Source organism: Pipistrellus kuhlii, unplaced genomic scaffold, assembly GCF_014108245.1.
Source record: "Pipistrellus kuhlii isolate mPipKuh1 unplaced genomic scaffold, mPipKuh1.p scaffold_m20_p_4, whole genome shotgun sequence".
NCBI classification, from domain to species: Eukaryota; Metazoa; Chordata; class Mammalia; order Chiroptera; family Vespertilionidae; genus Pipistrellus; species Pipistrellus kuhlii.
This window is the reverse complement of record NW_023425540.1, coordinates 845,270-861,775: the sequence shown is the minus strand read 5'-3', so window position 1 is coordinate 861,775 and position 16,506 is coordinate 845,270. Positions and strand designations below refer to the sequence as shown.

The 16,506-nt window shown below is 47.1% G+C and overlaps 1 protein-coding gene across 4 annotated transcripts in view; it reads right to left on the bottom strand.

Moving 5' to 3' along the window:
* DHX29 (DExH-box helicase 29) overlaps window positions 1-16,506 on the bottom strand; it is a 33,969-nt gene that overhangs the window by 16,989 nt on the left and 474 nt on the right. The window contains exons 2-11 of one of the 4 annotated variants that reach the window (XM_036409170.2): window positions 13,962-14,035; window positions 12,716-12,829; window positions 10,916-11,045; window positions 10,044-10,189; window positions 8,530-8,658; window positions 6,057-6,183; window positions 5,012-5,170; window positions 3,441-3,606; window positions 3,057-3,180; window positions 1,189-1,806 (exon numbers count right to left, since the gene is read on the bottom strand). In XM_036409170.2, the coding sequence (XP_036265063.1) occupies window positions 1,189-1,806; window positions 3,057-3,180; window positions 3,441-3,606; window positions 5,012-5,170; window positions 6,057-6,183; window positions 8,530-8,658; window positions 10,044-10,189; window positions 10,916-11,045; window positions 12,716-12,829; window positions 13,962-14,035 (1,787 nt within the window). Of the gene's footprint in view, window positions 1-1,188; window positions 1,807-3,056; window positions 3,181-3,440; window positions 3,607-5,011; window positions 5,171-6,056; window positions 6,184-8,529; window positions 8,680-10,043; window positions 10,190-10,915; window positions 11,046-12,715; window positions 12,830-13,961; window positions 14,036-16,506 lie in introns of those variants that run through there. The other 3 variants (XM_036409171.1, XM_036409172.2, XM_036409173.1) reach the window with 3 other exon arrangements.

Genomic DNA, 16,506 nt, shown 5'->3' with positions numbered 1-16,506 from the left:
GAAGGGAGGCACCGCTGACTGCTGCCAGACGGAGCCTCAGAGCAATCAACTCAGTGCGACTGGTTACAAAACTGTTTTCCCATGGTCTCTGGGCTCAGACAGCTGCAACATCGGTTTTGTTCATTTTAAACAAGCAAAACCTTTGTGGATTTCAAAGTGTTGAGACAAAAAGCTATTCTGCCTCGAGTGCCATGATTATGATCATTTCTTATTAAATTATCTGGGAGCAAAGTATCGAGGCACGCAGGAACAGAAGCTAGAGCTGCCTGCCCATCTGGGCTGCTCTTCTGTCAGATGCCCTAAAAGCTGCTGCCAGGAGCAGCAGCCACATCACACGGGGTGACCCACGGGTCCTGCATTCACGTCTGTCCCCCCCACATTCTCCTGACTTCCGCAGACATCCCTGTTTTATTTGAGTCCTTGTCTGTCATTCCCTTGCGTAAGTTCCTTTTAAGACAAATTGTCTTTTCTCTCTCTTATGTTTCATGAAACCCAAGCAATCTGCTACACGAAAATTTTTAATGAAGAGGTGCCTATCTTGGAGACAGAATTGGAAATGTTAAATAGCATCCCTGGGAAGAACAATGCCAATTAGAACTGAGCCGAGTTCCGGGAACTTGGGGTTCATATTTGGTTCTAACCAGCTTTCCTGGTTCCTGTATTTAGCAGTCACAAGCCAGTCACTCTAGGTAGGGTTGGCCAGTTTTGTGTACACTGGCGTGGCAAAATGCAGAATAGATACCGAAGCACTTTTCCTATTTTGCTTTAAATTTAGGTTTGAAAATAGTCTAGAATTTTCTTCTACATTATTTTTCCCTTTTCCTCATTGGAAATAATTAAAGACATCCATTCAGGAATACATGCACAGAAAAGACCTGCAAAAACTTGAGGTATATGCTACTAGAGTCATGTTTGTATTTGTCTATAATCTTTGACTGTTCCATTCAGTATGTAACACATTTGAGCTTTTAACTGTTAAACTGAATGTTCTCCCATGATAGAATTTTAATGACAGAACCACTGACAAGCCTCTTCCCCTGACGGCCAGTGGCAGTGTCACATCCGTCAGACGCGACAAGGGCCTGACACGTGCCAGCGGCCGACCAGCAGCCGTCACACTCGGCTGAGCAGGGCCCCCGGGACCCCCGGGGCAGAGGCACGTCCCCCGAGGGGGCGTGGACAGCTTACCCTTCCTCCAGGTCCGCTGTCGCAGCCCAATTCGTCACACACTCTGGTGGCCAAGCTCACGGCGGAGATCCTGCGGGGCTGGGTGCAGACAATGTTGCACTTGCTGGTCCCCGGCTCGTTGAGAAGCAAGTCCTCCAGGAGGAAGTGCGGCACCTGCGTGCTCTTTCCGCTCCCCGTCTCCCCCGCCACCACCACCACTCGGTGCCGCTTCAGGGCTTCCACAATCGCACTCCTGTGCTTGAACACAGGGAGCTGCTGCCTCTCCCTGAGGAGGCTCTGGTACTTGGGAGTGCTCTGCAGCTTTCTGAAGAGGCTCCGAACAGGCTCCAAATCTTCTGCTTTTCCTGACTCCAAGGACAGGGCAGAAAAATCCTCATCAGAAACCAAATTTTCCCAGGATTCCTCAGGGTCTTCAGAGCTTTCTCTCTTGTCCCCAGAATGCTGCTGCTGCTGCTGCTGTAGCTGCAGCTGCTGCTTCACTTTATTCAGAAGCTTGGCGATAAAAAGGTCCCGGGGCTTGTTGGTCTCCATTTTATTTAATTCTTCCTTTTTCTTTTCTGCATCACTCCACTCCAGCCACACCGCTCGGTAGGTTGGAGGAAGCAACTGGTGAACGGACTGTAAGAAGAAACAGCAGCATTGTTTTCACTCCGGGGACCAGAACCCAGCAGGTCAGGGCACAGGATCCTATCTTCCCCCTAAAATGTAATCTGTCTCTTACACTAGTTACTCCTTGAGTGTCAAATGCACATGCACCTGATGCAAAGGAATCAACAGCATGTCCTGGCCAAGCTTCTAAACTTCCTGGCTGTGTGACCTTGGCGAATGACGTAACCCCGCTGCGTCTCCCTCTCTCCATTGGTAAGTGGGGTATAACGACCTCCCTTTTGCCCACTCCGAGGTGAACTTCAGTTACTACATGTGATGTGCTTACTCCTGGAGCACAGGAAGCCCCTGAGCAGAGGTGTCTGACTTCTCCTGGAGCTGCTATAGGACAGACGGCTGACCACGGACGCATTTCTACCGTTTCCCCGAAAATAAGACAGTATCTTATATTAATTTTTCCCCCCAAAGTTGCGCTAGGTCTTATTTTCAGGGGATGTCTTATCTTTCCATGCGCTAGGTCTTATTTTCGGAGGATGTCTTATTTTCAGGGAAAAACGGTAACAGCCCGCTGAAAGCATGGGGGAAGCACTTTAAGTGGAACCCAGGTGGCTCTGTGTCCCCCCACACTGCTCCTGGAGCTCACCATCATCCCCACAGCGCGCTCCTCACCTCTGTCAATGACACTTAGCGCGGGAACTTATTTTGCAGAATAAGGGAAGTAACGGCACTAAGAACTTTACTGACAGAAAGTGGAAAGAACTATTGTTCTGAGTTCCACTTACTCAGTGTCTGAACTTTTCAGTGGCTCTTAATTTCCCACGAAGGAAGACACTCCCCTCAAAAGCGTAGAAGCACTTCCTTCATGCTATTTTATTATAATCTTTCCTGAGACTGGTAGCTTAAAAGTGGTACGGAACCCATGTCTGTAACACGTTAAAGCTGAGAGACAAAGTATCACTAAAGAGAAACTCTAACAATTCCTAATTCACACCCCAGCACCATGACTTTTATTCTGTAAATTAGCTTGGCCTCAACATCTGGGCCCATCAAATGTCTCAGAGTTTCTGGTCTAGAAGAGAAAGCCCTGGCTATGTTTAGGGGTGAGAGAGAGTAAAAATGATGAATAAGCGGAAGTGATGATGAGTCAGAAGCAGCAGTCAGTAAAGAGAAAACTTGTGCAGAGGCCAAAATCCAACACACACTGCCGTGCACACGAAGACACGGTTTTATGCAGACCAGTTCCTGCACGCTGTTCCGCTCACCTGCCCTTTCACCAGGCGGTACAGAGCCAAGGTGGCCCCCAGGTGCTGCGCTTGCATGCCGTCCTCCGTCAGGATCGTAGGGCAAACCACCAGCACATCGTCTTCTGACCTGATCACCCGCACCCTGCAAAGAAGCCAAAGAAATTTCCCACAGAACTGACAAAGCACCAACAGCCAGAGCTCCAGTCACACGGAACCGAAGCTTACACTCAGTGTTTACACTTCCTGTTTCCGCAGAAGACCGTACTTGAGACTGAGAAGCACCGTCACCTGAGCTTGGAATTAGAGAGCTTCTTACATGTCGACTTAACGCCTAAGAGACAAAGATGACTTGCACCTTCAGTTCTTCCAACGTTCATTCATTCAGTCACCAGAACCACACACCTGCACTTCCAGTACCGACCGACGGGAACTTTCTCAAAGGCAGGGTTTGGACTCTTGGGCAGATTCTTCCGGACCCAGTCGATCAGGAACTGTTTGGGCGACTTTCCCGTCCAGCTCCGAGCAGTGTAGTCAAAATTTCTTACATCACGAGCTTCTTTCTTTTTCTCTAAAATGAGAGGCAGAGATTGGCTTTAAAAGTAGTGATACAGTGTGGGCAGAAGCGGGTTTACAGAGGTTCCTATATTTTGTTTTCATTTTTTAATATATTTTTATTGGTTTCAGAGAAGGAGAGATAGAAACATCAATGATTAGAGAATTATCAATCAGATGCCTCCTGCACATCCCACACTGGGGAGCGAGCCTGCAACCTGGGCAGGTACCCTGACTGGGAATTGAACCTTGACCTCCTGGTTCCTAGGTCGACGCTCAACCACTGAGTCACACCAGCTGGGCAAGAGTAGTTATTTTGTTGACAACTGTCCAGATAGAACCTGCCATTGTCAACAATCAGGACTCAGTATTTGTGGAAAGAATATATACTTAAAAGAACTGAGAATGCAGTGGGCGTGACTGACTGTATTACAGACTGATAAACAGAAGACTGGCTCCAGCAGCAATTTAGCAGGCCCTCAGCAGCGCCCACTGCACACGCCTGGGGCACGGCTGGAACCGGAAGGCTGAGAGAGGTGTGAACTGAGCTGTGTGAGCTGAGCTGCGAAGCGAGGGAAAGGCTGGCGAAGTTGTCGTGGAGTGACAACGGGTTTGAAAGAAGGACGTGGCTGGACACGGCAAGACGTGGCAGGAGACTGCGGCAGACGGCAAAGGGCTTGCAATGACATGACAAAGGGTTTGCACCTGCCGCTGACTAAGGTTTTCAGCAGGATCCCACTGAGCTCTGTGTGATGGAGAGAGAATTCTGCAGGAGCTTGGAGGATAAACTAGAGAGGGATGAGGCTGAAGTAAACATTTCTAATTACAAAATGCTGCACAAGTAAGTTATTAAAGTCATTATAATTTCTTTTTTTTTTCAATCCTCACCCTAGGAATGAGGATATTTTTCCCACTGATTTTTAGAGTCAAAGGGAATGGGAGAAGAGAGAAACATTGATACAAGAGAGACATATCGATAGGTTGCCTCCCATTCTTGCCCCCGACAGGGTCAGGGATTGAACCTGTAACCTTGACCAGGAATCAAACCTGAGATTCTCCAGTCCATGGGCTGGTGTTCTAACAACTGAGCAACGGCCGGGCAGTAATAGAATTTTTTAAAAAAATATTTTCTTTCCTTTTTCTTTTTATATATATATATGTTTTATTGATTTTTTACAGAGAGGAAGAGAGAGGGATAGAGAGTTAGAAAAATCGATGAGAAAGAATCATCGATCAGCTGCCTCTTGCACATTCCCAGTAGGTACATGCCCTTGACCGGAATCGAACCTGGGACCTTTCAGTCCTCAGGCCGATGCTCTATCCACTGAGCCAAACAGGTTTCGGCAGGAATTTCTTAATTACGTATTCCTTGACATTCTGCTAGGTACAAATACACCCAGAACACTGCCTCTTCCTTTTACCTTTCTCCTCTTCAGTAGCAGCTGTAGATTTTTCAAGTAAATTCAAGTTCAAAGCACCTTCCCCTTCTGTGGCAGCAGGAGGCTTTTTCCTCTCATTCTGTTGAGGCGAAATCTTTATGGCTGGATTGAATACTGGATGGTCTTCTAGAGTTTCCATTTCTACCAAGAAAACGCATGCTGCTCAGTTTCATGCATTGGTTTCTTATGCCTTTCCACTGTGCACGATGGTTTGTAAAACCCTCTTTGCCCCTGCAGCTGACTGTTCAACACTTCCTACTAGGACCTTGGGCGTCCTAACGTTTTTACAATAAGCGGTTTCACAGCTATAGGAGCCTGGGGAAATCTGCATTAGAAAGGAGCGCTGGTGGGAGTGTATGCTCCCTTCTTGAGTGGAGGTGGCATTCGATGGAGGTACATCAGACATCCACAAACGGTGGCTGCAGGCCAGACCCAACCTGTGGCCTCTGAACTGAGGATTTTATATGTATAATTTTATGTATTAAATATATTTTTATTCATTTTAGAGAGGAAGGGAGAGGGAGAATTTCCCTGGCTGTGATGAGAATCATTGATCGGCTGCCTCCTGCACACGCCCCCTGGGGATCAAGCCCACAACCAGGGCATGTGCCCTTGACCAGAATGGAACCTGGGACCCTTCAGTCTGCAGGCCGACGCTCTATCCACTGAGCCAAACTGGCCAGGGAGATTTTTCTATTTTTAATGGGATGAAAAGACAAAGAGAAGATGTATTTGGTGACATGAAAACTGTATAAATTCCTGTTTCAGTGTCCAAGTGTGAAGTTTTATAGGAACACAGTGATTTGCTCATATCCTGTCTGTGTCAGACTCGATGCTGCGGAATGAGCAGCCAGAGCCTGTGTGGCCGCAAAACCCACCACAGTCACTCCTTGGCTGGGGCAGCAGTTTGCCAAGCCATCTGTGTATCATTAGCGGAGAGCAGACATCTGAAAGGGAAGCCACTTCCACCCCAGCCAGGCCAGAAGTGAACAGACATTTATACACCAAAGAACTGAAAAGTGTTTACCTCTTTGGAATTTCCTTATTTTTTCTTGAGCTTCCTTTTGCCCTTGCTTGTTTTTTTCCAGTTTGCAGGTAGCTGCTTGCTCCTTTGCATCCAGAAGTTTCGCTGCCAGGTGTAAGTACCGTTCATTCTGCTCCGAGTAGGGGAGGAGAAAGTAAAGAGAAGAGCATGATCACTTATCTCCTGTCAATGGGCCACAGAAAGACCTGTCAGCTGTGCCCTGGCTGGTGTGGCTCAGTGGTTAAAATGTTGGCTCCTGGAGTGAAGGGTTTCGGGTTTGATTTGGACAAGGGCACCTACCTACCTTGTAGGCTTGACCCCTGGCCTCAGTCGGGGTGCGTGGGGGAGGCAACCGATCAATGTATCTCTCTCTCATCTAAGTTTCTGTCTCTCCCCCACTCTTTTACTCTCTCTAAAAAAATTAATGGAAAAAAAAAAATCCTCAGGTGAGGATTAACAAAAAAAAACAAAAACCCTGTCATGTTTAATATTCTCTTCCATCTAGGAAGTTTTCATAGAGAAATAACACAAATGTGCAGACCTGCAGGTACACAGACGTGTCCCGTGGGCCTGACTGAAAGGGAATTAGAAAGCAGGGGTGGCGGTGGGAGGAAAATCGGGGCAGCCAGAGAACAAGGGTGACCCACACCGACACTCTGACATCTCCCAGACACAACGCAAACGGCAGAAGACAGATGTCTTTAAAAAATGTTTACCTTACACATTTTATAAATGTACATATTTAAAGGGCTGTAAATGCAATAATAGAATATTTATCTGGAAGCCGCCTTCCCATAACTTCTGTCCCACAGAAGAGAGGGACACTGAGAACAGGCCTCAGGAAAATGGACGTCCTATCCCTTAAGCACTTAACTGCTGAGCAGAAAGCAGCCAAGGCTGAACTGTAAGCTCAGAGGCTGTAGGTGAGGTTCCTGACAGCAGGTGAGAAGCAGCCACACACGGGGTGGGGGAGGTGAGGGCCCAGGCGTGCTGCTGAGACACACTGCTCAGACGCCGGGAGAGACCATGGAGGAAACCCGGCCCTGGGCTGGGGCAGGTTCGCGTGGACGCAAACAGTGACGGGAACAGGCAGCGGGGACATCGAGCTCCTCTAACGCACCCCCATCACACTCATTCCCGCCCGTCGCCTAAGACTCTGGCTCCTTAACCTTTAAGTTCAGTAAATCAATTTCTACTGCTCCTAGCTTTAAATGTTCCTTTTCCTTTCCAATTTTCAACCTGGACCTTACTGTTTCCCACCTGGCCAAGCAAAAGCTCCCAAAATGGCCTTCCTAGCCTTTCCATCACCTGAACTCCACTGGATGTTTCAAACCACCTGGAACACTACTGCACATTCCAAACCACCCGAAACTCCACTAAATTTGACCTATAATGTTAAATTCTTCCCGTCACCGCCCCAAACCTCTAGTTGCTCTTCACGATCACTAGGAAAAGTCGTCACCTTCATTTTCTGGGCATCACAATCTAGTCGCAGCGGAACTCATCTGTTGACTCCTCTCTGCCAGTACACTTCCACATACTCATCCTCTCCGAATGCCCATCCAACCCACTTCTTAACGCCTGGGGCCCTGACACAATCCTGCTTCATTCACCGAGGCCTTCCCGCCTCTGCTGCTCACGCACACTGCACCCTTCAGGCCCCTCTCTTTTCTGAAGCCTCCCTAATGCTCCAATCACAAGAGGCCGTTCTCTGAACCTCAGAACAGACCTGTACATCCGAACACTTTTTGTTTAGTTTAACACCAGGCAGGTGGTTCAAAAATGTACAGGTCCAGAAAAGGGTACGAAAGAAGTCTCCCTCTCACCCTGCCACCCAGTAGGGGCTTCTTGTGTGTCTTCCAAATGTGCTCTTTGCACAGAAGATGCAAATACACGCACTTCCTGTCACACAGCAGCTTCATCATGACCTGTGCCGTTCTGCAACCTCTGCTCCTTTCTAAACCAACTGTGTTAGGTCTGATCTACTTACATAAAGTGCACCTGTTTTAAAGTGTCTTGGTGAATGAGGTTGGCAAATGTGTACAACCGTGTAAGCACCACCACAATCAAGATATAAAATACTCCATTATCCCTCATGTGCCTACAGCCCACCTCCTCAGCCCCCCGGACTCAGGCGACCACTGACCTCTCTGTCACCACAGATTGCCCAGATTACCTTCCTGGTACTGAATGTAATAAAATGATTTAGTTGTACTCATTTCTGTGTGGCTTCTCTCATTCTTGTATCATGTTTTTGAGAGTTGCTTGCAGTGTTTGGCTTTATGAATAAAGTTGCTATAAACATTTATTTGTGTACAAGTTTTTCTTGGTGGACATATGTTTTCATTTTTCTTGAATGAATAAATGCCTGGGAATGAAACTGTTGGCCCATATGGTACATGTATGTTGAACTTTGTAAGAAAGTGCAAGTCTAGAAGTCTTTCCAGGTAGAACTCCCATACAAATGTCTACTTACAGGATCAAATTTTTCTTCTTCTTCTAAACTTTTAGAATTTTCACTCTTTTCTTCTTCATTTTGTTGTTCAGCATACCGCAAAATCCATTCTTTCATATTCACTTCCAAATTTTCTTCTTCCTTTTTTGGCTAGAAATAAAAAACAAATATCTGAAAAATCAAGGTTAGAAAAAGGTGTCAAAACTATCATCAACTGTCATTGCTTTTACAATCCTTTTACACTCAAAAACAGTGGGCACAGAGCCTCAAAATCATGCTTTTCAAGGACAGATAACGAAACTCAACATTAAGTCTAAACTTGAATAATCCAAAGAATATGTTTACATAAAGGGGAAAAAAAATGAAAGGACAGTTAAAAACTAAAAAACAAGTGTTACTCCTTACAACCACTGTTTTTCTGAGGATAGTGCTTCCATATATTTTTGTTTGTTTTTAAGCTTTATCAAGGTATAACTGATATGTAAAAATTGCATATATGTAATGTAATGCATACATAATGTGCATATAAACTCATCATGTTGAGGAGTTTGGACATATGCTTATACCCATGATACCGCCACTAACATCAAGTACTAACCATGTCCATCACCTCCCCAGATTTCCTTCTGTTCTTGTGTGTGTGCCCGGACTGGGGCGAGGGAGGTGTGGTGGTACAGCACTGACCCTGAGGTCCATCCCCTTGATGTACTTAAAGAGCTCGATGCTGTGCTGTCCCTGGAGGCACAGGGCTGCACAGCACATCTCCAGAGCCGACTCATTGGCATAACTGAGTGTATCACCATTAAGCAGCAGCTGCCTTCCCCTCCCTCCAGCCCCAGGAATCACCGCTGATTTTCTGTTTCTAGGGGTCTATTCAGATTCCTCAGGAAAGTGCAATCAGGCAGTGTTGTCTTTCTGTGACCGGCCTATTCTCCTTAGCATGTTCTCGGGTTCACCCAGGCTCCCAGATGTTTGACACTGTGCAGAGTATTCAAGTGTGATGCCCTAATGACCTACGCCTTCTAGTAATCACGCTTCCTTCCTGCAGTCTCCTTCACGTGGATTTTGGAAGGACCCATGTCAGTTGCTTCACAGAATGGACATTGGCAAGTGTTACAAGCAGGGGCTTGATAAGGTTTGTATATTAGGGCTTCTCACCCTAAAATACTTGTTCTTAGAAGTCCCACTGTGAGGAAACCCCGCTAGTCCTGGTTGGCCCCAGGCAGAGGCACTAGTCATGTGACTAAAAAAACATTTTGGACATTCTAGCCCCAGGAGATACCTTATGAACCCAAGACCTAACTGCGCCCAGCCCAGACTACAGAATCGGGAGAAAGAATACACTGCTGGCTTAAGCACCACAATTTGGCTTGTTAGGCAGCAACTGAAACAGACAATGACAGAAAAGCTTGGCAAACCAGTCAGTTACACACAATAAATAAAAGTATGGCAACTGAATACCTATTCTCTAATGAATGGCTAGATCTGCTTCCCTCTGACTTTATTCAACTTTAAGTGTTTAATTCTTACATTACCTTAACCTTGGGCTCCTCTTCCTTATAGTTTGTTTTAGGCTGCAGTGGAGGTGAAACAGGGGCTGGCACTGGAGGCGCCTGGAACTTGGGCCTACTTTTAGGTTGCTGCTCTTCAAATTCCTGACTGAATCCCTCAGGAAGTGCATCTTAAGAGAGATCGAGATGAAATGAACATGCATGTGGGAATGGGGCACACCAACATTTAGTAAACACACACGATACCTTCTAGGCAAAAGCACCTGCTTTTCTTGTACCCCTCTTCTTGTAAGACTAGAAGTTCTATGAGGAACCTGGTTTATGGCCACACCAGAAGTGGGAACAGTCATCAGATGACAAGAAGCCCACCTGCATGGCTGTTCATGTCACCCTTGAATTGACAGCTCCTGAATTTTCAGAAAAAGTTCTTAACCATTTTCACTCCTTGGTTGTTTGTTGCAGCACATAGCAGTATCCTTAATGAGTCATACAAGTAATGTGCACTCCAGGTTCTCCCCAAAGGTTATAACCTTGACCCTCTCCTTAACCAAATACTATTTATCCAAGGCCAGATGGCCCTAATTTCTAAACTAAAATCAGGAGACCCAAAACCTAATAGGTCACAGACAGGCACACTTGGAAAATTTGTTGTATTAAGTGGATTGTAGCATAACTATCAACAACACACACAAAAATGATTTATTCATGCACAGACTATACCTATAAGGAGAATATAACAAAAAGAATAAAAAGAGAATAAATAAGACCATTTGAACAATAAATAAATACAGCACAGTGAAAAACTTCTAGTACAAGTCAAAAGCTTAGGCAAATAACACATGTATGGAAACTACATCCAAGGTTTTAGAGATAGAATGCTATGACCGTCTGCTCACCGTCGGGAAGGTTTAAGCAGAGCCAGTCCAGGGCTGAGTGAAGATCCCCTCCATGTAACAGGGTGTTGGTCATGGCATCCTCAATGTCCTTCGTCTTAAAGGCAAACGCCTGCAGAGCCATGTATAAATCCTACAAAAGGGAAGTGTAAAACTGTCACCATGGCAATTTCCTTTCATTACTGATTTTATTTTCCCATTCATTTTTATTTTTTTAAATATGTTTTACTGATTTTTATTTACTTATTTTTAAAATATATTTTATTGATTTTCTTACAGAGAGGAAGGGAGAGGGATAGAGAGTTAGAAACATCGATGAGAGAGAACACATCGATCAGCTGCCTCCTGCACACCCCCGACCGGGGATGCGCCCGCAACCAATGCACATGCCCTTGACTGGAATAGAACCCGGGACCCTTCAGCCCGCAGACCGACGCTCCATCCACTGAGCCAAACCGGTTTTGGCTGTTTTACTGATTTTTAGAGAAAGAGGAAGGGAGAGATAGAAATAGAGATCAAGCCCACATCTGGGCATGTGTCCTGACAGGATATCCAACCAGCAACTTCTTGGTTCCTGGGTGGATGCTCAACATCTGAGTCACTCCTGCCAGGCTCTCCCACTCATTTTAAACCTAAATCTTTGACACAAATCATAATTTCAAACACTTTTTCTTTTTCAGTGATAAGAATTAAATGTGCTCAGTGTGTGGAGAATTACAGATACATTTTATAGGTAAAAGGGCTGGAGAAATTACTCATATTCTCATTATCTGAAGACTAGAGGCCTGGTGCATAAAATTCATGCACTGGATGGGGGTTCCCCCTCAACCTCTTGTAGTCCGGGACCCCTTGCTCTTTACTGCCCAGATGCTCACTGCTCCTCACCCCTCGGCTGGCTGCTCCTTAGTGCTGCTGCTGCCACTGCCACTGCCACTGCCACGGAGATGGCAGAGGCTTCTGCCACTGCCGCTGTGCTCACCAGCCATGAGCCCAGCTTCTGGCTCAGCAGTGTTCCCCCTGTGGGAGCGCACTGACCACCAGGTGCTGAGCATCTGGCCCCTGGTGGTCAGTGTGCATCATAGCTATTGGTTGTTCCACTGTTTGATCAATTTGCATATTAGGCTTTTATTATATAGGGTACTTCTTACAATGTTTCCTTTCTGCCACATTTCTATTATTTTGTAAAAACAAATTTCACTTAACATTGTAACATAAGCATCTGCCCCAGTCAGCAGAAACTCTTCTCCACTTTAATTACACAACATTCCAGGGGGAAGGCGTCTCCTAATCTGGTTACACGTCTTCCCTTGGCGGTCACTTAGGATGCTCTCATTCTTCACCAGAGGCAGTGCTCCAGTGAACATGCTCACACATGAAGGAAAGCATGTTCATGACCTGCGAGAGCATCGTCTTTACAGCTGGACAGATGTGGGTTCCCACCCAGATGCTGCTTGCCCTGCTACTTATTTATTATTAACCTCAGGCCATAACTTGTGCAATCTTTCCAAGCTCAATTTCTTCACCAGAAAAAAGGGTAACGTATCTTCAGGGATTGCAGAAAATGTAAGGAAAGTGCCCACAGTGTATAATAATGTAACTCTGAGAGAGTATTTGGTTTTCATATCATCATTTTAATGTGCACATCTGTATCTTACACAATTCTTCCCCTGCTCTTGGAGGTAGAAATGATGTATGTGAAATCTCAATGGAAACGGAAAAAGTAATTTTACCTCGCATGTGATGCTGTCTTTAAATGCTCCCCTAAAAATAAGAACCTTAAAAACAGTTTGCCTGTAAAAATACCTGTAATTTCTTGGCAGTAAGTCTTCCAGAAATCACACCCTTGCCATCATTTTGTTTTTTATGCTCATTGATCACTCCAATAATTCTTTGTTCTAGTTTGTTATTAATCACCACCTGTTGATGACAAGAGATCGTGTTAATTAGAAGCTAAATTATGAAATCAGATTTAGTAACTAAATAATTAGAAGCAAATCAGTTTTCTATATTCTGCCAACCAAGGCCAAACTTTCAGCTAAAATCAGATCAGTGCTTATTATATTTCAGACTACGATTCACCAGACGGCATTCCTGTCATATATTGAAGAAAAATGGGACATGGAAAAAGCAACATTAGAAGGCAAGAACAAAGCCCTCCTCGAAAGGCTCCAGAAGCCACGCTGTCCAGGACATGGTCCTTGGACCTCCTCAGACTCTGTTCCTCGGACAGATTCCTCAGCCCTGGCTTTAGCACACCAAGTCAGCCTCCTTGGCTGGAGCCCAGTACTCTGCTTTCATGCAAACTAGCCCAACCACAGCATTTCTGAAGGAACAGAGGCCACACGAAAAAGGGGAGGCAGAGCCAGGAAAAGTCAAATCTATACAATGGTAATTTGGTTACAAATTGTTTTGGCTTCTGGAGTTAGATTCCCATTTTTCCCCCCCATTAACCATTCAATCCTTTGTTGCTTGCATATTTTTAATTTAAGAGCACACAAGCATCTACCTATAAAAATCCCTCCCCTTGATTACGACTTTACTGAATGCCTACTATGAGTTAAACACAAAACTATGCTTCAGGGATTCTGTATAGCATAGGAAACATAAAGACAACCCAGCATGGCAATCATTAAATACAGGTGGAATGCTGATAAAACCACCAAGAGAGTCAACCTGGTGCCTTACAAAGGACTTCACCAAGGTCACAGATGTGACACATGACAGAGCCCAGGGCAAAAGCCTGCAGTTCAAAACCATACGGGATTTGGAGGAACGTGAGATGTGAACTGATGTTTGCAGTGAAGAGGAGAGAAAGGGTTGGAAAGGATAGGCTGTGTTTAGAGTTTGGACTCATCCACCCTTATTTAATTTCTGACTGGCTTTCAACACGTGTACGATTTACTTATTTAGTATAGATTGGCAGCTAGTGTACTATTTATAAAAATTTAAAACATCCATCTTTGCGTTCTGTTTAAGATTATATGTTTTTTGGTTTATTTTGTTTTTTACAGGAGCATTTCTTGAAGTAACTCAAAACCTTGGTACTTACTTTCAAAATAGATTTATCCAGATTTGCAGGACCACCAGAATCATTTGCAGAATTAAAACTATAAATTTTCGGACCTGTATATAACAGAGAATAAGTAGTCAAGGCAATTTAATGATTAATATCCATTACACTATTTTCCCTATAAAGGTTGCTAAATATGCGATTTCAGCTTTTTCTCTGCTTCACCAAATAACTTAATCTAGAAATGAACAGCATTCCCTTGAAGTTTTCAAAAACATTTTGCCAATCAGCATTTTCTAGGTTAATCACTTTCCCATAAAGTAAGAATGCCCGGAAGTCTTTTAGATCAAATCATCTTCCTCTTGTTATTTTTTAAATTAGGTGCTTTGGTGCATAGAATTAGCTGAAGGCAGGCCTCTCAGAGGACACCCGAGTCCCGGCAGAGAAGACGGGTGTGACTCAACGGTGACACATGGGAGACGGGTGGGCACCAGAAGAACTGAAAGGGAACTGACATCTGGGTGGGTATTGTAGGGTTCTGGTGCACAGGGTTAGGGATGGATGGCATTCCGTTTACGGAAAACGGCAAGAGTAAACGTGAGGGAGTAGAAAGCCTACAGCTGGGCATAGCGATGAGTAAAAATGCTGGGCCAGGGCTCCTAGAGGGTGCTGAATGGTCAGACTTGATCATATCCCTGAGGATGCCATGGGAGAGCAGAAGTGCTACGGGCAAAGAAAGCAGCGTTTCTCAAAGATCTCTCTGACACAGGACGGACGAGGGAGGAAAAGAGGAGAGCCGGCTCCGTTGGAAGGCTCCGCTGGTGCTCCAGGAGCCTGGGAGCCTGGGCTGAGGTGTGCGGAGCTCAACGGGAAGTGAAAGGTAGGTGTGGGAGATAAGCCCCTGAAGACCGCAGAGCTGGGCAGCAGACTGGGCCTGAGGAAGGAAGGAAGGCATCACAAGTACCTACTGACACTGACCCAGAGGCGCTATGGGAGAGGGGGAGCCTGGGAGAGGGGAGCCTGGGAGAGGGGGATCCTGGGAGAGGGGAGCCTGGGATAGGAGGAGCCTGGGAGAGGGGGATCCTGGGAGAGGGGATCCTGGGAGAGGGGGATCCTGGGAGAGGGGAGCCTGGGATAGGAGGAGCCTGGGAGAGGGGGATCCTGGGAGAGGGGAGCCTGGGAGAGGAGGAGCCTGGGAGAGGGGGAGCCTGGGATAGGGGGAGCCTGGGATAGGGGGGAGCCTGGGAGAGGGGGATCCTGGGAGAGGGGAGCCTGAGAGAGGGGAGCCTGGGATAGGAGGAGCCTGGGAGAGGGGGAGCCTGGGAGGGGGGAGTGAGTTGGTCAGATTTGAGAGGCCTGCAGGACAGGGCCCAAAGGTCCCAGGAGATGCAGAAACGGCGACTTGAACTTGCAGCAGAGCAGGAGGCGACCTGTGACTGAGGAGTCAGCTACAAGTAAAAGACAGACCCGCTGGGAGGAGATGATCCCTCCCAGAGGGAGGTGGGCAGGAACCATAGGACACAGACGGACACCTTAAGGAAGGGCCTATTCTGGGGCTGGGAGCAAAGAGCACAACAGGCGACTACTGGAATCCAGGGGAAGTCCGGCCAGACAGACAGGAGCTGCGGCTCGGAGCATGCCAGGGGAAGCCCGTGTTTGCAAGCACAGGCACAGGATAACTGTCGTTAAAAGCTACAGTGCTCTGCAGGGCCGAGGTATCACCCACCTCCAGGGGGGAGGGTGCCCCTGCCCGCTTCCTCGTCCTCTCTCTCTGAGGCCACATTTGCCTGCCCGAGGCCCTCAGGCCTGAGCTCAATCCTGACTCCAGGACCCGGAGACGGGGTTCCTCCGCTGCCAGGAACACTGCCGGCCACTCTCCACAGAATGAACACCTGCACATCCTTCTGATCTCAGCTTCCCGGAAACCTTCCGAGACCGCCCGTAACCCCTGGCCCACTGCAGTCACATTAGCCCACCGCTTTTCTTTTTTTAAAAATGTTTTCATTGATTTTTAGAGAGAGAGAGGAAGGGAGAGGGATAGAGTGACAGACACATGGATGAGAGAGAATCATAGATGGTTTGCCTCCTGCACGCCCCCCACTGGGGACCAAGCCAGCAACGGGGGCACCGGGGAATCCAACGGGGTCACGGGCCCACGCTCAACCCCTGAGCCAAGGGGCCTGGCCCCTTGGCCCTCTTGACGGGACATCAACCCTGCAGCCTGGGTCCTGTGACTGGACGCCCCTCCGGGAGGTGGTGCAGCCCATGGGCACGTCCCTCCCCTAACGCTGCAGGTGGTCAGTAACTCTGTGGCTATTTCAGTAAAACAACCAGGCTATGCAGGGGGAAAAAACAAAACAAAAACAAAAACAGCGTGTGACTGCCCATCGTGGGAAACCAGCTCTAGGGAACCGTCCTTCTGCAGGTTACCCGCCTCCCCCAGCCGCACGGCCCGCCGCCGCGCGTGGCTGCCGCCCGGATCCGGACCGCGGGTCCCCGCACAGACGGCCAGCCCGGCCCGGCGTCCTCGCTGAGCCTCCATGTCCCGTGACACATGGCAGCGCCACACGTGGCTGCAGGAGCG